Here is a 13,143-nt window from a genome sequence, read left to right as displayed (position 1 = left end):
AGGATACGAGCAGCACAGAGTCATTAACATGCAAATGTGGGAGACTTTCAGTTTGATTAAAAGAGGCACGACAAACAGCCGCATGTCAGAGCAAAATATGACCATTTACTCGCTCACTGACTCACACACATGCACACATGGTTATACAGTCTGGTATAGACACGAGAGGATGCCCCATCCAGTCCCAGTGTTGGACATGTCCCTGTTCCAGCCCTAAATACTTAGATGGGGTATCTCAAAGGGATATTTCAGTATTTCTGGAGCTGGGTTGTGTAAAATACGTGGCAAAAATTGTATTATCCTCCAGAGATTTTAGTGAATGTTGCCCCTTTAAACAGGATGCACTGGGGGAAGGTAGGCTCTACAGTGCCTATTAAAGGTACTTACCCCCTTGGATGTTTAACCCTTTTATTGATTTTATAAATCAATTATGGGCAATTTGATTTGGCTTTTTTGACCAAAAACATTCCTCTTTCATGTCAAAGTGAAAACAGATGTCTGCAAAGCAATATAAGTGATTGCATAAATATTCACCCCCTTTAAAGTGACTGACCTATTTCAACTGACGTCCAGCCAGTTGGTGCTAGTAGTCTCACAACTAGTGAAATGGGGATCACCTGAGCGCAATCAGTATTCCTGGCTACCATTACACCATGCAGACAAAAGAACACTCCAAGCAACTCAGAGAAAAGATGAATGAAAAGTTTAGGTCAGGGGATGGATGCAAAACGATTTCCAAGGCACTGAACATCCCCCAGAGCTCAAGTAAATCTATCATCAAGAAACAGAAGGAAAATGGAACACGTGTAAATAGGCCTAGATCAGGCTGAGACTCTGCGTACATCAACTGTTGCCTGTGTTTTTCACCAGTCACCAGTCAAAGCTTTATGTGAAAGTGGCAAAGAGAAAGCTTCTGTTGAAGAAAACTCAGATTAAATCTGGACTAGAGTTCACCAAAAGGCATGTGGGAGACTCCATGGTCAAGTGGAAGACAGTTCCTTGGTCTGATGAGACCAAACGGTGTTTTATGGCCATCAGACAAGATGTTATGTTTGGAGGACACTAAACACTTCACATCACAAACACACCATTCCCCCTGTGAAGCGTGGTGGTGGCAGCATCATGCTGTAGGGGTGCTTCTCAGTAGCCGGACAATCCTTTTCAGAGAACTACGGCTTGGGAGAAGATTTATTTTACAGCAAGACAAAGCCTGAAGCATACAGGAAAATCTGCACAGAAATGGTTTAAATAGAACAAGGTGAATGTTCTAGAGTGACTGAATCAAAGCTCAGACCTCAATCCAATAAAGAATTGGAGGTTGGACTTCAAAAGCACTGTTCAGGCCAGATCCCTGTGCAACCTGACAAAGATTGAGCAGTTTTGCGAGAAGAATGTAGCAAAAATGCAGCATTAAGATGTCCAAGCCTGATTGAGACCTATCCACAGACTCAGTGCTGTGATTGCAGTCAGAGATGCATCTACTAAATACTGACATGAAGGGGGTAAATATTTATGCAAGCACTTATTTGACTTTATTCATTTTTATTAAATTGACATTACTTTATAGAAATCTGTTTTCACATTGATATTAAAGGTTTTTTAAAATATATTTTTGTTGTGAAAAAGAAAAATCATAATGAACATAATTGATTTATAAACTCAAAGTGTAAAACATCCAAGGGAGTGGATACATTTTATAGCTACTTTACATGATCGTAGAGGATGGATGAAATGACTCATGGGTGTGATGTGTTTTTTTTTTATTTGGATGTGTTTCTTTTAGTTGCATGTACTTTATCTGTACAAATGTTGTATGCAAGTGACTGAACTTTTATGCAAGTGGATCTCTTTGCATCCTGTCTGTCAATGGCATTGAGGGCTCTCTATTCATTCACATGCACACATTTACATTCTCTAGTGTTTAGCTTGCCTGTGTTTTGTCTCAGATTGCAGGGAAAATAAGCAGAAAAAGCTTCAGTAAGACATTGTTGCAAGCTTAAATTGATAGGATGACTGCACAGTTGTATCTATTTCAGTTCACTGAAGGACTCTGAGCACACTGGCAACTAGAATCCTGCAGAGAAGTGCGGACTTCAGCACAGCAGAGTGGAGACTGTAGGTAACCTGAGATTCAGATCCATATAATACAAGCTGAGGGCACCTTGAAACACTCACACTCACTCATACACACACTTGTATGGAGGAAGGATATTGTGAAAGGATTATCTGTTATGATCCGGGTGATAAATGCACACACCAGCATGCCGAGAGGGCCGGCCAGAGAATGGAAGTGAGAAAGTGGGATTTACTCTGTTCCATTACGATGGTGGTCTTGTCACAGGAGAATTCCCATGATGGTCATAAAACACAGAAATACACAGAAACTCTGAGGAGCATGGAGACTCAGCTGGAGATGCTGGTAATGTCATTACCTCTGCCTGTCCACTTCTGGACTCAGTAAAGTGCTCATTAAGCTGACACTGTGCTTGCTGAAAAGATAATGGGCCACCTGGTTTTAGATGTTTATGTGTGACTGGGTTTGCCTCATCGTCTTTGGTGCACCTCCTACGTCACTCACCATCTCCAGAACAACACCCTGGTTGTCCTGGCCTTTTTGAAGGAAATGTTTGTGCTTTGAGTGTTGTTTGAATGCACAAGGTGAAATTCCACCATGACATCATGAAACCAAAACTACCTTTGTAGTCGAGCCACCACTGAGGGGACTCGATGAATCCCCCCCCCCCCCCCGAGCTGGACTTGGACACTGTTTTCCTGTAACATCACTGGACTCTGTGTCCTCAGGGGGCAAATACCTCTCTTTGTCTCTGTTTCTCACACACGTCACTACATCACCTCGCTCTCTCAGCCCCTGGAGGTAAACACTGTTCAAACACATCACATCATTGGCAAACAGTGCACCCTCACCCTCACCAACCCCCCATCCCCTGTGCCCGCAGACAGCCAGGATAAGGAAGAGGTGGAGCAGCGAGACAAGAGGATCTGAAAACCAGTCATGTGTATGTGTGATGTTGAGTTTCAGGGCAAAAGACAATGAAGCAGAGGGATAAAACCAGACACTGAGTCAGTCTGTGAGAAGACAGGAAACACCAGGGTGACAGATCTTATAGGTGCAGCTCACAGCTCCCTTTATTTTTACTCAGACACACCCAGACGTATATATACGCAAATAATCTGTTTATCAGGAGCTTGCCTAATCTATTTGCATTTATAAAGGGTAAGGATAAATTATATCTAAAACCCAAACTCCTAAATGTGCATAAAAACAGAATTTAATGATTTGCAAATCTCATAAACCCATATTTTATCCGTGATAGAATATAAACAACATATCAGATGTTGAAACAGAGACATTTTACTATTTTATGAAGAAGATCAGCTCGTTATGAACTTTTCAAAAAAGTAGGGACAGAGCCATGTTTACCATCATGTAGCATTCCCTCTTCCTTTAACTATGATCTGTGAATGCCTGGGAAAGTGAGGAGACCAGCTGCTGGAGTTGTGTGAGAGGATTGTTGTCCCATTCTTGTTTGATGTAGGATTGTATTTGCTAAACAGGTCTTTTTTTGGCTGTATTTTTGTTATGTTTTCAAAGGTCTTGACAGGGCAGTTCCACACCTGCACTCTTCTCCTGTGAAGGCATGTTGTGCTGGATATGGTACACTGTAAATCCAGGTTTTGTTTCTACATAAACTTTTTAGTAATCATTATCTATTCTTCCATTTTTTGTCAAAAAACATTAACATTACTAAATCAGATTAGTTGTTCAGCTGAAAGATGCAATGCAATGATCAAATTAAGCTGAGATAACTTAGTATGTTTAGTTCTTTAAGGGGAGGGGCTATTTCAAAATTTTCAAAAAACCATGGGTGAGACTGTCAGGGCATCTGTTGGCACTGGCAGGCAACGCTTCCATCATGACTTCCACACGTGGCGAAGCCAGTGCTTTGACTCACCATGTCTCCACCCCACCAGGGAGGGAGTAATCAGCTGATTTGGAGCACTGTCTGGATCCAGGAGTGTTTTTAAAGGACTCTTCACTATTGGGAGACAGAACTAATGGTGAGAGCCTGCGTTTTCTAGGTGCTTTTCTAATTCCATATTGTGGCAGGCATTGATGAGGAATGGCTCCCATACAAGTTGAATGAGTTTGACAAACTCTGGCACTGAAAGCATAAGCAGGTATTACTTACTATAACTCACAGACACAGTTGCTTACAGACAATGTGGTCTGCAACATTGACCCCCTCACTCATGGTGTCACACTTCAAAAAACACTTCTCACTAAAAACACAAACTAATAAACTAAACATGCATAATTACAACTTTGCAATGAACATGAACATTATTAAAACAGTAGAAGAACAAATTCTTACACACAAAGCACTCCCAGAAGTCCCTGCTCCAGGTGGCTGCTTCCTGGATCGCCACAATATATTTTTATGTAAGTTAAACTTAGCATTGTTATTTCATACAACTTAGTCTTCATTTATGTAAACTAATGATTTTTAGAAAAGACTACTAATATACACTTAACATGCCTACTGCATAAAATTAAGGTTCTATGTTAATACAACTTAACGTCTTTAGTTTTAGCTTGTTTAAAAACTAAAGTGGTATAAGGCAATCGGTTTACTCGTGCTTATTAGTAATGTCAACTAATTTGGGTTTAGAATGTATGTGGTTTAGCGCTGTCTTGCTGGAATATCCTAGGCCTTCTCTTAAAGAGACGTAGTCTGGATGGGAGCACATGTTGCTTTAAATCCAATATACTTTTCAGTATTGATAGCACCTTTCAAGATGTGTAAACTGCCCATCCAGAGCAACCAGTGCAAACCTGTACCATCAGAGATGCTGGCTTCTGAACTGTGCACTGAAAAGAAGCTGAATGGTCCCTGTCCTCTTTAGTCCACAGGACATGGTGTCCATGGTTACCAAAAAGAATTTCTTATTTTGTGTCATCTGACCACAGAACAGTTTTCCATTTTGCCTCAGTCCATTCCAAAGGAACTCTGGCCCAGAGAAGATGGTGGCATTTCTGGATCCTGTTCACATAAGGCTACTTCTTTGCATGATACAGTTTTAACTTAGATTTGTAGATGGCATGGCCAACTGTGTTGACGTACAGTGATTTCTAGGAGTGTTCCTGAGCCCATGTAATGACTTCCAGTACAGAACCACTCTTATTTTTAAGGTACCTTTTTGGGGATTTTCATTTTTTTGTTGATAGAGGAGGACAGTGGGTACAATCAGAAATAGGGAGTGGAGGAGAGACATGCAGGAATGGAGCAACAAGCTGGACTTGAACCCAGGCAGGCTCAGAGCTTCTCATCTGGCCTCAACAAGATCATTAGGAGGAAAAAAAATTGTTGTGGAACAAATGTTTTTTTTTCTTTAAATCCCTACAGCTGTTAAATCCTAAAACAGTGAAGACTGAACGCTTAATAGGTTTAACAGACATACACCTGTCCATCATTATCAGCCAATATTCAACCAGAAGTGTGAACTACCGCTCTCTGATAAGCTTTGCTTGTGAAGCTGTGATAAGCCTTGAGGTTATGTCCATGAACACCATGTAGAGAGGGTCGGAGTATTTTACGGCCAACTGGAAAAAAAAAAAAAAAACCTAAATGGAAATATGTAGCTAAATGATCTCAGTCATTCCCCCAGAATTCAGGCCCCCACACCATCTACTGAAAAAAGTCTGGCCCTGGTGTGATGGTAGTTGAGGACCTCTGCACTAGGCCATCAGCTTGCCCAATCAGCTTGTTTTCAATGCAGTGGCGCCAAGATTATGAACGTCCAATAATGACCTTGGACGTCGTCCCATGTGCAGAAATCTCTGCAGATTCTGTGAATCTTATGGTGCTTTTATGTGCTGTCCCAACTTTTTTCCTTTGAGCCCCCCCTTTTTTCATCTAAGAAAAGTTGAGCACCCCGGGGCTGATATAAGAAAATAGTGATACATTGTGGTCAAAATTAACAATTTTATTGATGTTTTTTGTTTAAATCCAAATAAAATAGCCCTAAACACAAATGATCCTACCCAAAGATAATGTAAGAATTATTTATAAGTATCATATCATGATCATAGTTAATATGTTTAAATCTTATTTAACAGACAGAGCCTCACACCCCCCCCCCGAAAGCTCTGGGGGTGCCGGAGCCCAGGTTGGGAACCAAGACTGTAAAGGGTGGGATATTCAGTGTCTTTTCAATTTTACATTGAGGATAATTTTTCTGAAATTGTTCCACAATTTTTGGATGCATTTTTTTTTTCTAGAGCATAAACCTCTGCCTATCTTTACTCCTATGAGACCCTGCCTCTCTAAAACACCATTTTACCTAGTCATGTTACTGATTTGTTGCAAAATGATCCTCCAGTTGTGACAATTTTCTTTTCCAGTGTTGCCCTAACCCTATTTTTTTTGAGTTGCTACCATCACATTTAAAAAGTGCAAATGTTTTTCATGAAGTGGTTGAATTTTTCAGTTTCAACATCTGATATGTTTGTGTTCTATTATGAAATAAAGTATGGGTTTGTGAGATTTGAAAATCATTGTTTTCTGTTTTTAATTGACATTTTAGATCTCCATTCACCACTGAAAAGAATATGAAATAAAACAATCAAGATCTGACTGAAGTGTAGACTTTCAGCTTTCATTTGATGGGTTTCACAAACCAATGGCATCTACCGTCCAGGAAACTAAACCCCAACCCAAAAATACAGAGCTAAATTAACATGTTAAGTTTGTAATTCTCCTATTGGATAATGAGTGAGCATTAATCTGAAGCATACTTCATAATGAGGTAGCCGTTTCTAAAAAAAATTCTTTATTGGATAATTAAGTTTCCCATGAGCGTATTGCAGCACGTGGACACGTCTGAGTAAAAAAATCAATGGCTCTGTGTGGTGTGTGGTTGGAGTGGAGTTGTTTAAACACAAAATCAATAATAAGACTCCAGGATGTCGTAACGTCTTGTTTGTCTGGAGGAGTTCCCTTCCCAGCCCTGTTCAAGCACACAAGAAGAAGACGAAGAGGCAGAAACAGTTTGTATTTTGTCATGTCTGTATTTTTGTCTCATTTTCACAAAACATGTACAGGGGAAGGAAAAGCCTTTCAATAGAACCTGAGGTATTTTTGCGTCAAGCAGCCTAAGGTATCAGGATTTCTTTTAAAAACTCATCTAACTTCAACAGTGTTCGTAGATGCGCTGCTATTTACACAACATAATAATAATAATAATAATAATATAATAATAATAATTCGATAACAACAATTTAGCAAATGGGACAGCCTGCATCATCTTTGTTACATGTCATAAATAATTCTAACAACATTTCTTAAAAATATAGGGAGGGAGGAGAGGAGAGGATGCTTGAGCCTCAGGGAGGACGCAGGAATCTATCTGAGCTGACCGTTTCTTCAGCAGCTCAAGGTCAAACGTCAGAGATCACCAGAGAGAAAAGCTAATCGAGGGTCAGAGGAAAAATAACACATTTTCATATTATAAATAAATAACCATCTCGCACCAGGAGAGCAAAAGTTTTTCACCTCAATGTATGAAGATCCTCTTTTTTTGTCTTTATGTTTTGTTACGCTGTTTGTATCAAAGCTTTGGAAATTAAAAAAGAGAAAAAAAAAGCAAAAAGAGAAAAAGAGCGAGGGAGCTTTTGGGACATGCATTGTGCTGATGTACCAGCAGCGGTGAACCCTGTGCCGGGTTTGGCTCACTGAAAGATCCCCTGAGAATGAACAAAGGATGTGTGTAGAAACTAAGCTGCGTATGTGTGAAAATATGTGTAAGTGCATACAGTATTGGGGGTCTGTGTTGGTTGGTTTCAGCTTTGGTGGGACGTTGATGATGCTGGCTCGGAGAGGACACTGTGCAAGTCTGTGAACTTGTAAAAGAGCGTGGGTCTGTTTGCATAAAGTTGTTGTGATGCAGGCTCATGAAAGCAGCAGATGATGTTTTATTGTACATGAGTGATCAGAGATAATAAAGTAAGTATGAGTCCTTGGTGTAAACACTCCTCTAAGGCCAAACAAAGATCCTGATCGTATAGATCTCACCAGCTGGAGTGTTTACCATTATGCAAATACAAAATAGAGGCTTTAAATTGAACGCACTACACTCAGAGCTTGCCTCTTGGGAGAATCTTGTCACCTGTTTGGGAGGGGGGACCGAACTTTGTCATCAGAAAGCAGAAAAGTGCATTTAATTCAAAGTCATTCATCACTCTTCCCAAAGAAGGAACAGCACATATTGCTTGCTTCAATTTCTTGAATGTGTGTATTTGTTTGTGTGTGTTCATAAATACCATACAGCAAATAATAATAATTCAACTTAAGAGAAAAAAAAAGAAAATCCACAAAACATTATATTATTTCTCATTACCAGAATGAACCAATACAATAAATTAAAACTATAACTGAACAAAAGTCCATTAGGAGTCCTTTAAAATTGCTATATATATTCATATTGTATATATAGTATTTGTCTGTCTGTAGTCAGCCTTTCTGGTGCATGCTCAGTGGTGACCATACATGGTGACTGGGACCAATGGGAGGGGGTCAGGGGCTTCTCGTCAAACCTCAGTCCCATCACGCTGTTAACACTGGAAACAAGGGAGCCAAAGTCAGGAGAGTGTGCTTTGGGAGGGGGGCACTGCCCATCGCTAAGAGTCTTTTCAGCAAACTGCTGACAATCCTTCATGGTTAGATACAGTACCGCCTTTCACTTAAGTCCGTAGGATTTCTCTGCCTTGTGCTGTGAGGATGTGAGGACACGGAGCTGTCATGATTTCTGCTTTTGTCGTTGATGTTGATTCAGAGTCTGTAGCAGGCAGAGCCACAAGGTAGGGGAAGAGGGGGGCAGACGTAGCCGTGCGAGGTTTGAGCCTTTCTGACACATGAAGAGATGGAGGGCTTGGTTCAAATCACAAGCTGTACACCCACTGAAGCACACCACGTTTGACCGCAGGCAAGCAGTGTCCAAACTCTGTCAAAATAAGGATATTCTATATAGTAAGGATGCAACATGACACTTCCTCTGGGTTGTTTCTTTTTATCTGCGACAGAGCTCAAAGAAATAAGTTGTTTCAGTACCTTTAGTCACCCCAAACTCCCCAAGACTTTTCTTCTGATTTGTGCGCCAGTTCAGGATGGTTTAGGTTATTGAAGAGCTCTGTCAAAGGCTCTCTCTGTCCATGTGCGAACTCTAGCTTGCTCGCTAACCTTCTGTATCCATTTGTCCTTCTCTCTGTCAGAGTTTTTAACACTGTCTGTGAGGGGAGCACAAAGAAGCCTTTTCTGGCTCTCCCTCCAACAAGGTCCATTTAGCCACTAAGGGACGGCTCCAGTCATGTCCACTATCTGTCAGGATACCTCGATGATCTCCATGCTGCCAGAGAAGCTCGACTGTTTCCCGATTTTACCCAGTTCTTCTCGAGACCGCGTCTCAGAGATGCCCTCCTCAAACTCCATCTGACAGCTGCGCCTCTTAAACTGCTTCTCCGACGACGACCCGCTGTTGTTCGTACTGCTGGATGACGACTTGGAGTCCCGATGGTCTCTCTGCATCTGTGGCGCTGAGTGCTTCTCTCTTGGGGATTTGTCTCGTAACCGCACGCCTTCACTGCACCCAAACGCCACATACGCTGAGCTGCTCCCAAACCTCACAGAAGACTCCTCTTCTCCTCCTCCTACCCCTCCTCCTCCTCCTCCTCCCAGCTCCATCTCTCCCTCACCACCTTCCTCTGCCCCAAAGTGCCAGGGGACATCTGTGGTGGGGGTGACAGGGGTGACAGGCGTGGTGGCCTGGACAGTGTCTCTATGTTTGGTCCACATGGCCCCTGACCCCACTGTTGGTAGGGAGGGGAGCGACAGGAGCAGGGAGCCCTTCAGGTTTTCGTCCAGGCTGGGGCTCTTGTGGTCCAGCGACAGGCTGAGGGACTGTGGAGGTTGGTGTGGTTGGGAGTGGATTGGGGAACTATTTGTAGAGTGTTTGGGTTTCCTCCTGGATCTGGATGTAGAAGAACCAGAACGATGTCCTCCTTCACTTCCCCCCAGACCTCCAATGCTGCCGCCACTGCCTGGTGAGGGAAACGGAGAATCTGAGGGGCTGGGGCTGTCTAGGACGGGGGAGCAGACACCGTTAGAGGTACCAGTTCCTGGGCTATCGAGCTTGCACAGCTTAGGGACGTCTTCAGAGTATGTGGGCACCATGATAGGGCAGCGGGGACTGTTAGGGGAGTAGACAGACTTAATGTCCAAAGAGAAGGAGCGTTTAAGCCGGTTAGTGTCCATGATCCTCTCTGCGGAGAGGTGGAGGCCGTTGAAGCCTTGCTGGAGGGAGGTGGGTGAGGGCAGCTTGGGTTCTGCTGGGATGTGTGGCTCTGGAACAGATGAGTCACAGTTGCTGCGGTGGCCGTTCATCTCAAAACCTGTGCTGATTCCGTTCACCTCAGAGCTTTGCTTGCTGTTTTCAGAGATCTTGTCGTCAGGGGAGGAAGTTAAAGCTTGCAGTAATCGCAGATCTTTCTCAAACTCCAGGAGCTGACCCAAGAAGTTGAAGTTAGGGGATATGGAAGGTCTTCGGTCCTTTACAAACCTGTAAGGGAGAGAAAAGGAAAATATTAGTCAAATATTAGTCAGTAGAAGTAGTACTGCATGATTTGGTTATAATGTGGGATTGCAGTTACACTGAACAACATTGAGAATACAATATAATATGTAAATGGTATGATAAGTCTGCATGCTTTGCTATCAAAGTGAAAAGAATAATAATAGTTTTGAAATGAGTTTGTCTCAAAACCTACAAATAGTAAGTAGCTTAAAAAATAGAAAAACTTGTAAAATAATTAAATATTTCACCCCAAAATTGTAGTTTTTCCTCTTTTGACATCAAGATACTTCTATAAAGTGCAATAGTGATACTAGCCTAAACTTACTCAGTGGCACTTACTGCCTAACTTTCCGTAGTCCGTGTAGGTTCTCATTCATCCAAGTCGTGGTTATCCAAATCTTTGTCAAGGGGCTTGATTGGGGTTCTTAAAGATGTTTCACCTAACCTCCAAAGAACCGAAGAGACCTTTTGGAGGAGAGGTGAAACATCTTCAAGAACCTCAATCAAGTCCAGATGCCCCCATGACGAAGATTAGGATAAACTTCTGTAGGCATTTTTGTAAACCCTACAAGTACTACTTCATTAAAAAAATAACTGCAGGCTGTGAAGTGATTATGTAATTGCACAACCTGGTATTGTCATTTTAATTGTGCAGCACTAGTAGAAAGTAAATATAACAGGGTCAGTCATGTAAATATGAGTATTATCTGAAGTAAAAGCTGATGCTTTGTATAAACCGTCTTGCTTGTGTTGTCCAGTGTAGCCCTGTGTACACGCTTATTACTATGACAACCAGTAAACAATCTAATTTCCCACGACTGGGGGGTAGGCTTGGACAATCGTCTAGCATTACTCTCAACGGTGAGTTGCCTCTTGCTGAAGCTGACACTTTAGATCAGCTGGTGGTGGATGGGAGGAGGAAGCGTACCTGTAGGCATCATCCGATGACAAGCCCATTGTCTTCATGATGTATGCGATGGCGATGGTTGCTGAACGCGAGATTCCAGCCAGGCAGTGCACAATGACTCTGCAGTTTGACACCTTAGCTTTGTCTGTTGAGGAGGAGGGGAAAGGAACAGGTATGAATACACGTCTTAAACAAAGTCTTTGGAGACAATCAAAAGAGCAAACTGACATTTCCTGAAAGAGTACAGGGGTCACCTGAACGGATGTGTAATATCTGACGCTATTGTTAGCTAAGCTGCACGTGAGAGTTTATTAACCCTAACAATACACGGATATGTTATATCGAATGTCACTGCATTCTTTAACTTGAGATGGATGTACTTCCTTACAGAAATACTTCCCTCAGTATCATAATGGGTTATACTGCTCATCTTTACCTTTAATCGCAACACACTAAAGTTCCTCTTACCAATGAATTCATTTGTTTTATCCAGCCAGGGAAGCAGCTTCTCGCAGTAGTTGTCATTAACTGGGATTCGCATGAAGTGGCTCTCACTGATGAAGTCTGGCTTGGGGCAGGTGTTGCTAGCATTCAGGACATAGGTGATACCATTCTGAGCCATCAGATCCTACAGAAACAAAGATGGATGTAATTCAAGTTTTTCTTGCAATAACACAATTTTTTCAGTGCCTGGGATTAAAGGAGGGAAAATAAAACGTACCTTGTTGAGGACATCCTTTTGTGAGCCCAGGTAAAGGTGTGGCAGGATGCGAGTGGGTCCTACATTAGCCACAGGCAGGCAGGGCTGGGACAAGCTCATAGGCAGAGCAGTGGCAGGCTTCCCTTCACACAGGCCAGGGAAACAGGAGGAGAAAGCAGCAAAGCCTCCTGCAAACACAGAAGAGAAGGAGAGGTCTGGTTAGGTACACTAATGGTTTTTGTAAAGAGAAGTCAACAAGCACACTGGGGACCCTGCAAAGACTCCAGTGAACTCATCAGAAGCGCTGCAGCACCATTAGCAGAGCAGACAGACGCTCTATAGGCTTTCACAAGTGAATCTGGGCTACAATGTCTGGGTCCTCTTAGTGCAACAGGAGCAGAATAGAGGCTCTCTGTGCTTCTGTGTGCGAGTTAGGTTAACTGTAGGGCGGCCAGGAATGTGTGCGTCTGGCCCTTTAAGAGGCAGGCGGCTCCACTTTTGGCATATGTGTGTGTTAGTGAGTGTGGCTCTGTTTCCTGCATGAGCTCATGTCCTGTAGCAGTGCATTGCGTCAGGGTGGGGGAATGAGAGAGGCCACAGGTGCAGGGCCAGGACAGAGGCCCAGTAACATCCCCCCGACAACCACACAGACACATACTCAATTATATAAATGCACACAGTATTAATCAGATAAAATGATCACACATGTTGTAGTTGACATATTCTCAAGACTCGCTCTGTCTGTTATTCTTTGCCCCCACAAATATCCACACTCATCATTACTCTGCACTACGGCGGTTGTATAACTACAGGGTGGGGGCCAACCAGAGAGGGGGTTTAAGTGTATGTGTTGAGGAGTGGGTAATGACCTCGCTAAGGAGTGTGTAGC

The 13,143-nt window shown here is 42.6% G+C and overlaps 1 protein-coding gene across 3 annotated transcripts in view; it reads right to left on the bottom strand.

Annotated features, from left to right (window-relative positions):
• Positions 1 to 7,074: 7,074 nt before the first annotated feature.
• Positions 7,075 to 13,143, bottom strand: part of dusp8a (dual specificity phosphatase 8a) — a 68,118-nt gene continuing 62,049 nt past the window's right edge. For all 3 annotated transcript variants that reach the window (XM_041795226.1, XM_041795227.1, XM_041795228.1), the window contains 4 exons: positions 12,276 to 12,442; positions 12,023 to 12,182; positions 11,576 to 11,699; positions 7,075 to 10,632 (listed from right to left, as the gene is read on the bottom strand). In XM_041795226.1, coding sequence (XP_041651160.1) covers positions 9,399 to 10,632; positions 11,576 to 11,699; positions 12,023 to 12,182; positions 12,276 to 12,442 — 1,685 coding nt within the window. In that variant the 3' untranslated portion in view covers positions 7,075 to 9,398. The remainder of the gene's footprint in view (positions 10,633 to 11,575; positions 11,700 to 12,022; positions 12,183 to 12,275; positions 12,443 to 13,143) is intronic.

The sequence above is a fragment of the Cheilinus undulatus genome, linkage group 9 (genome assembly GCF_018320785.1).
Source record: "Cheilinus undulatus linkage group 9, ASM1832078v1, whole genome shotgun sequence".
NCBI classification, from domain to species: Eukaryota; Metazoa; Chordata; class Actinopteri; order Labriformes; family Labridae; genus Cheilinus; species Cheilinus undulatus.
Note: the sequence above shows the minus strand (reverse complement) of the source record. Positions and strands in the feature narration are given on the sequence as shown.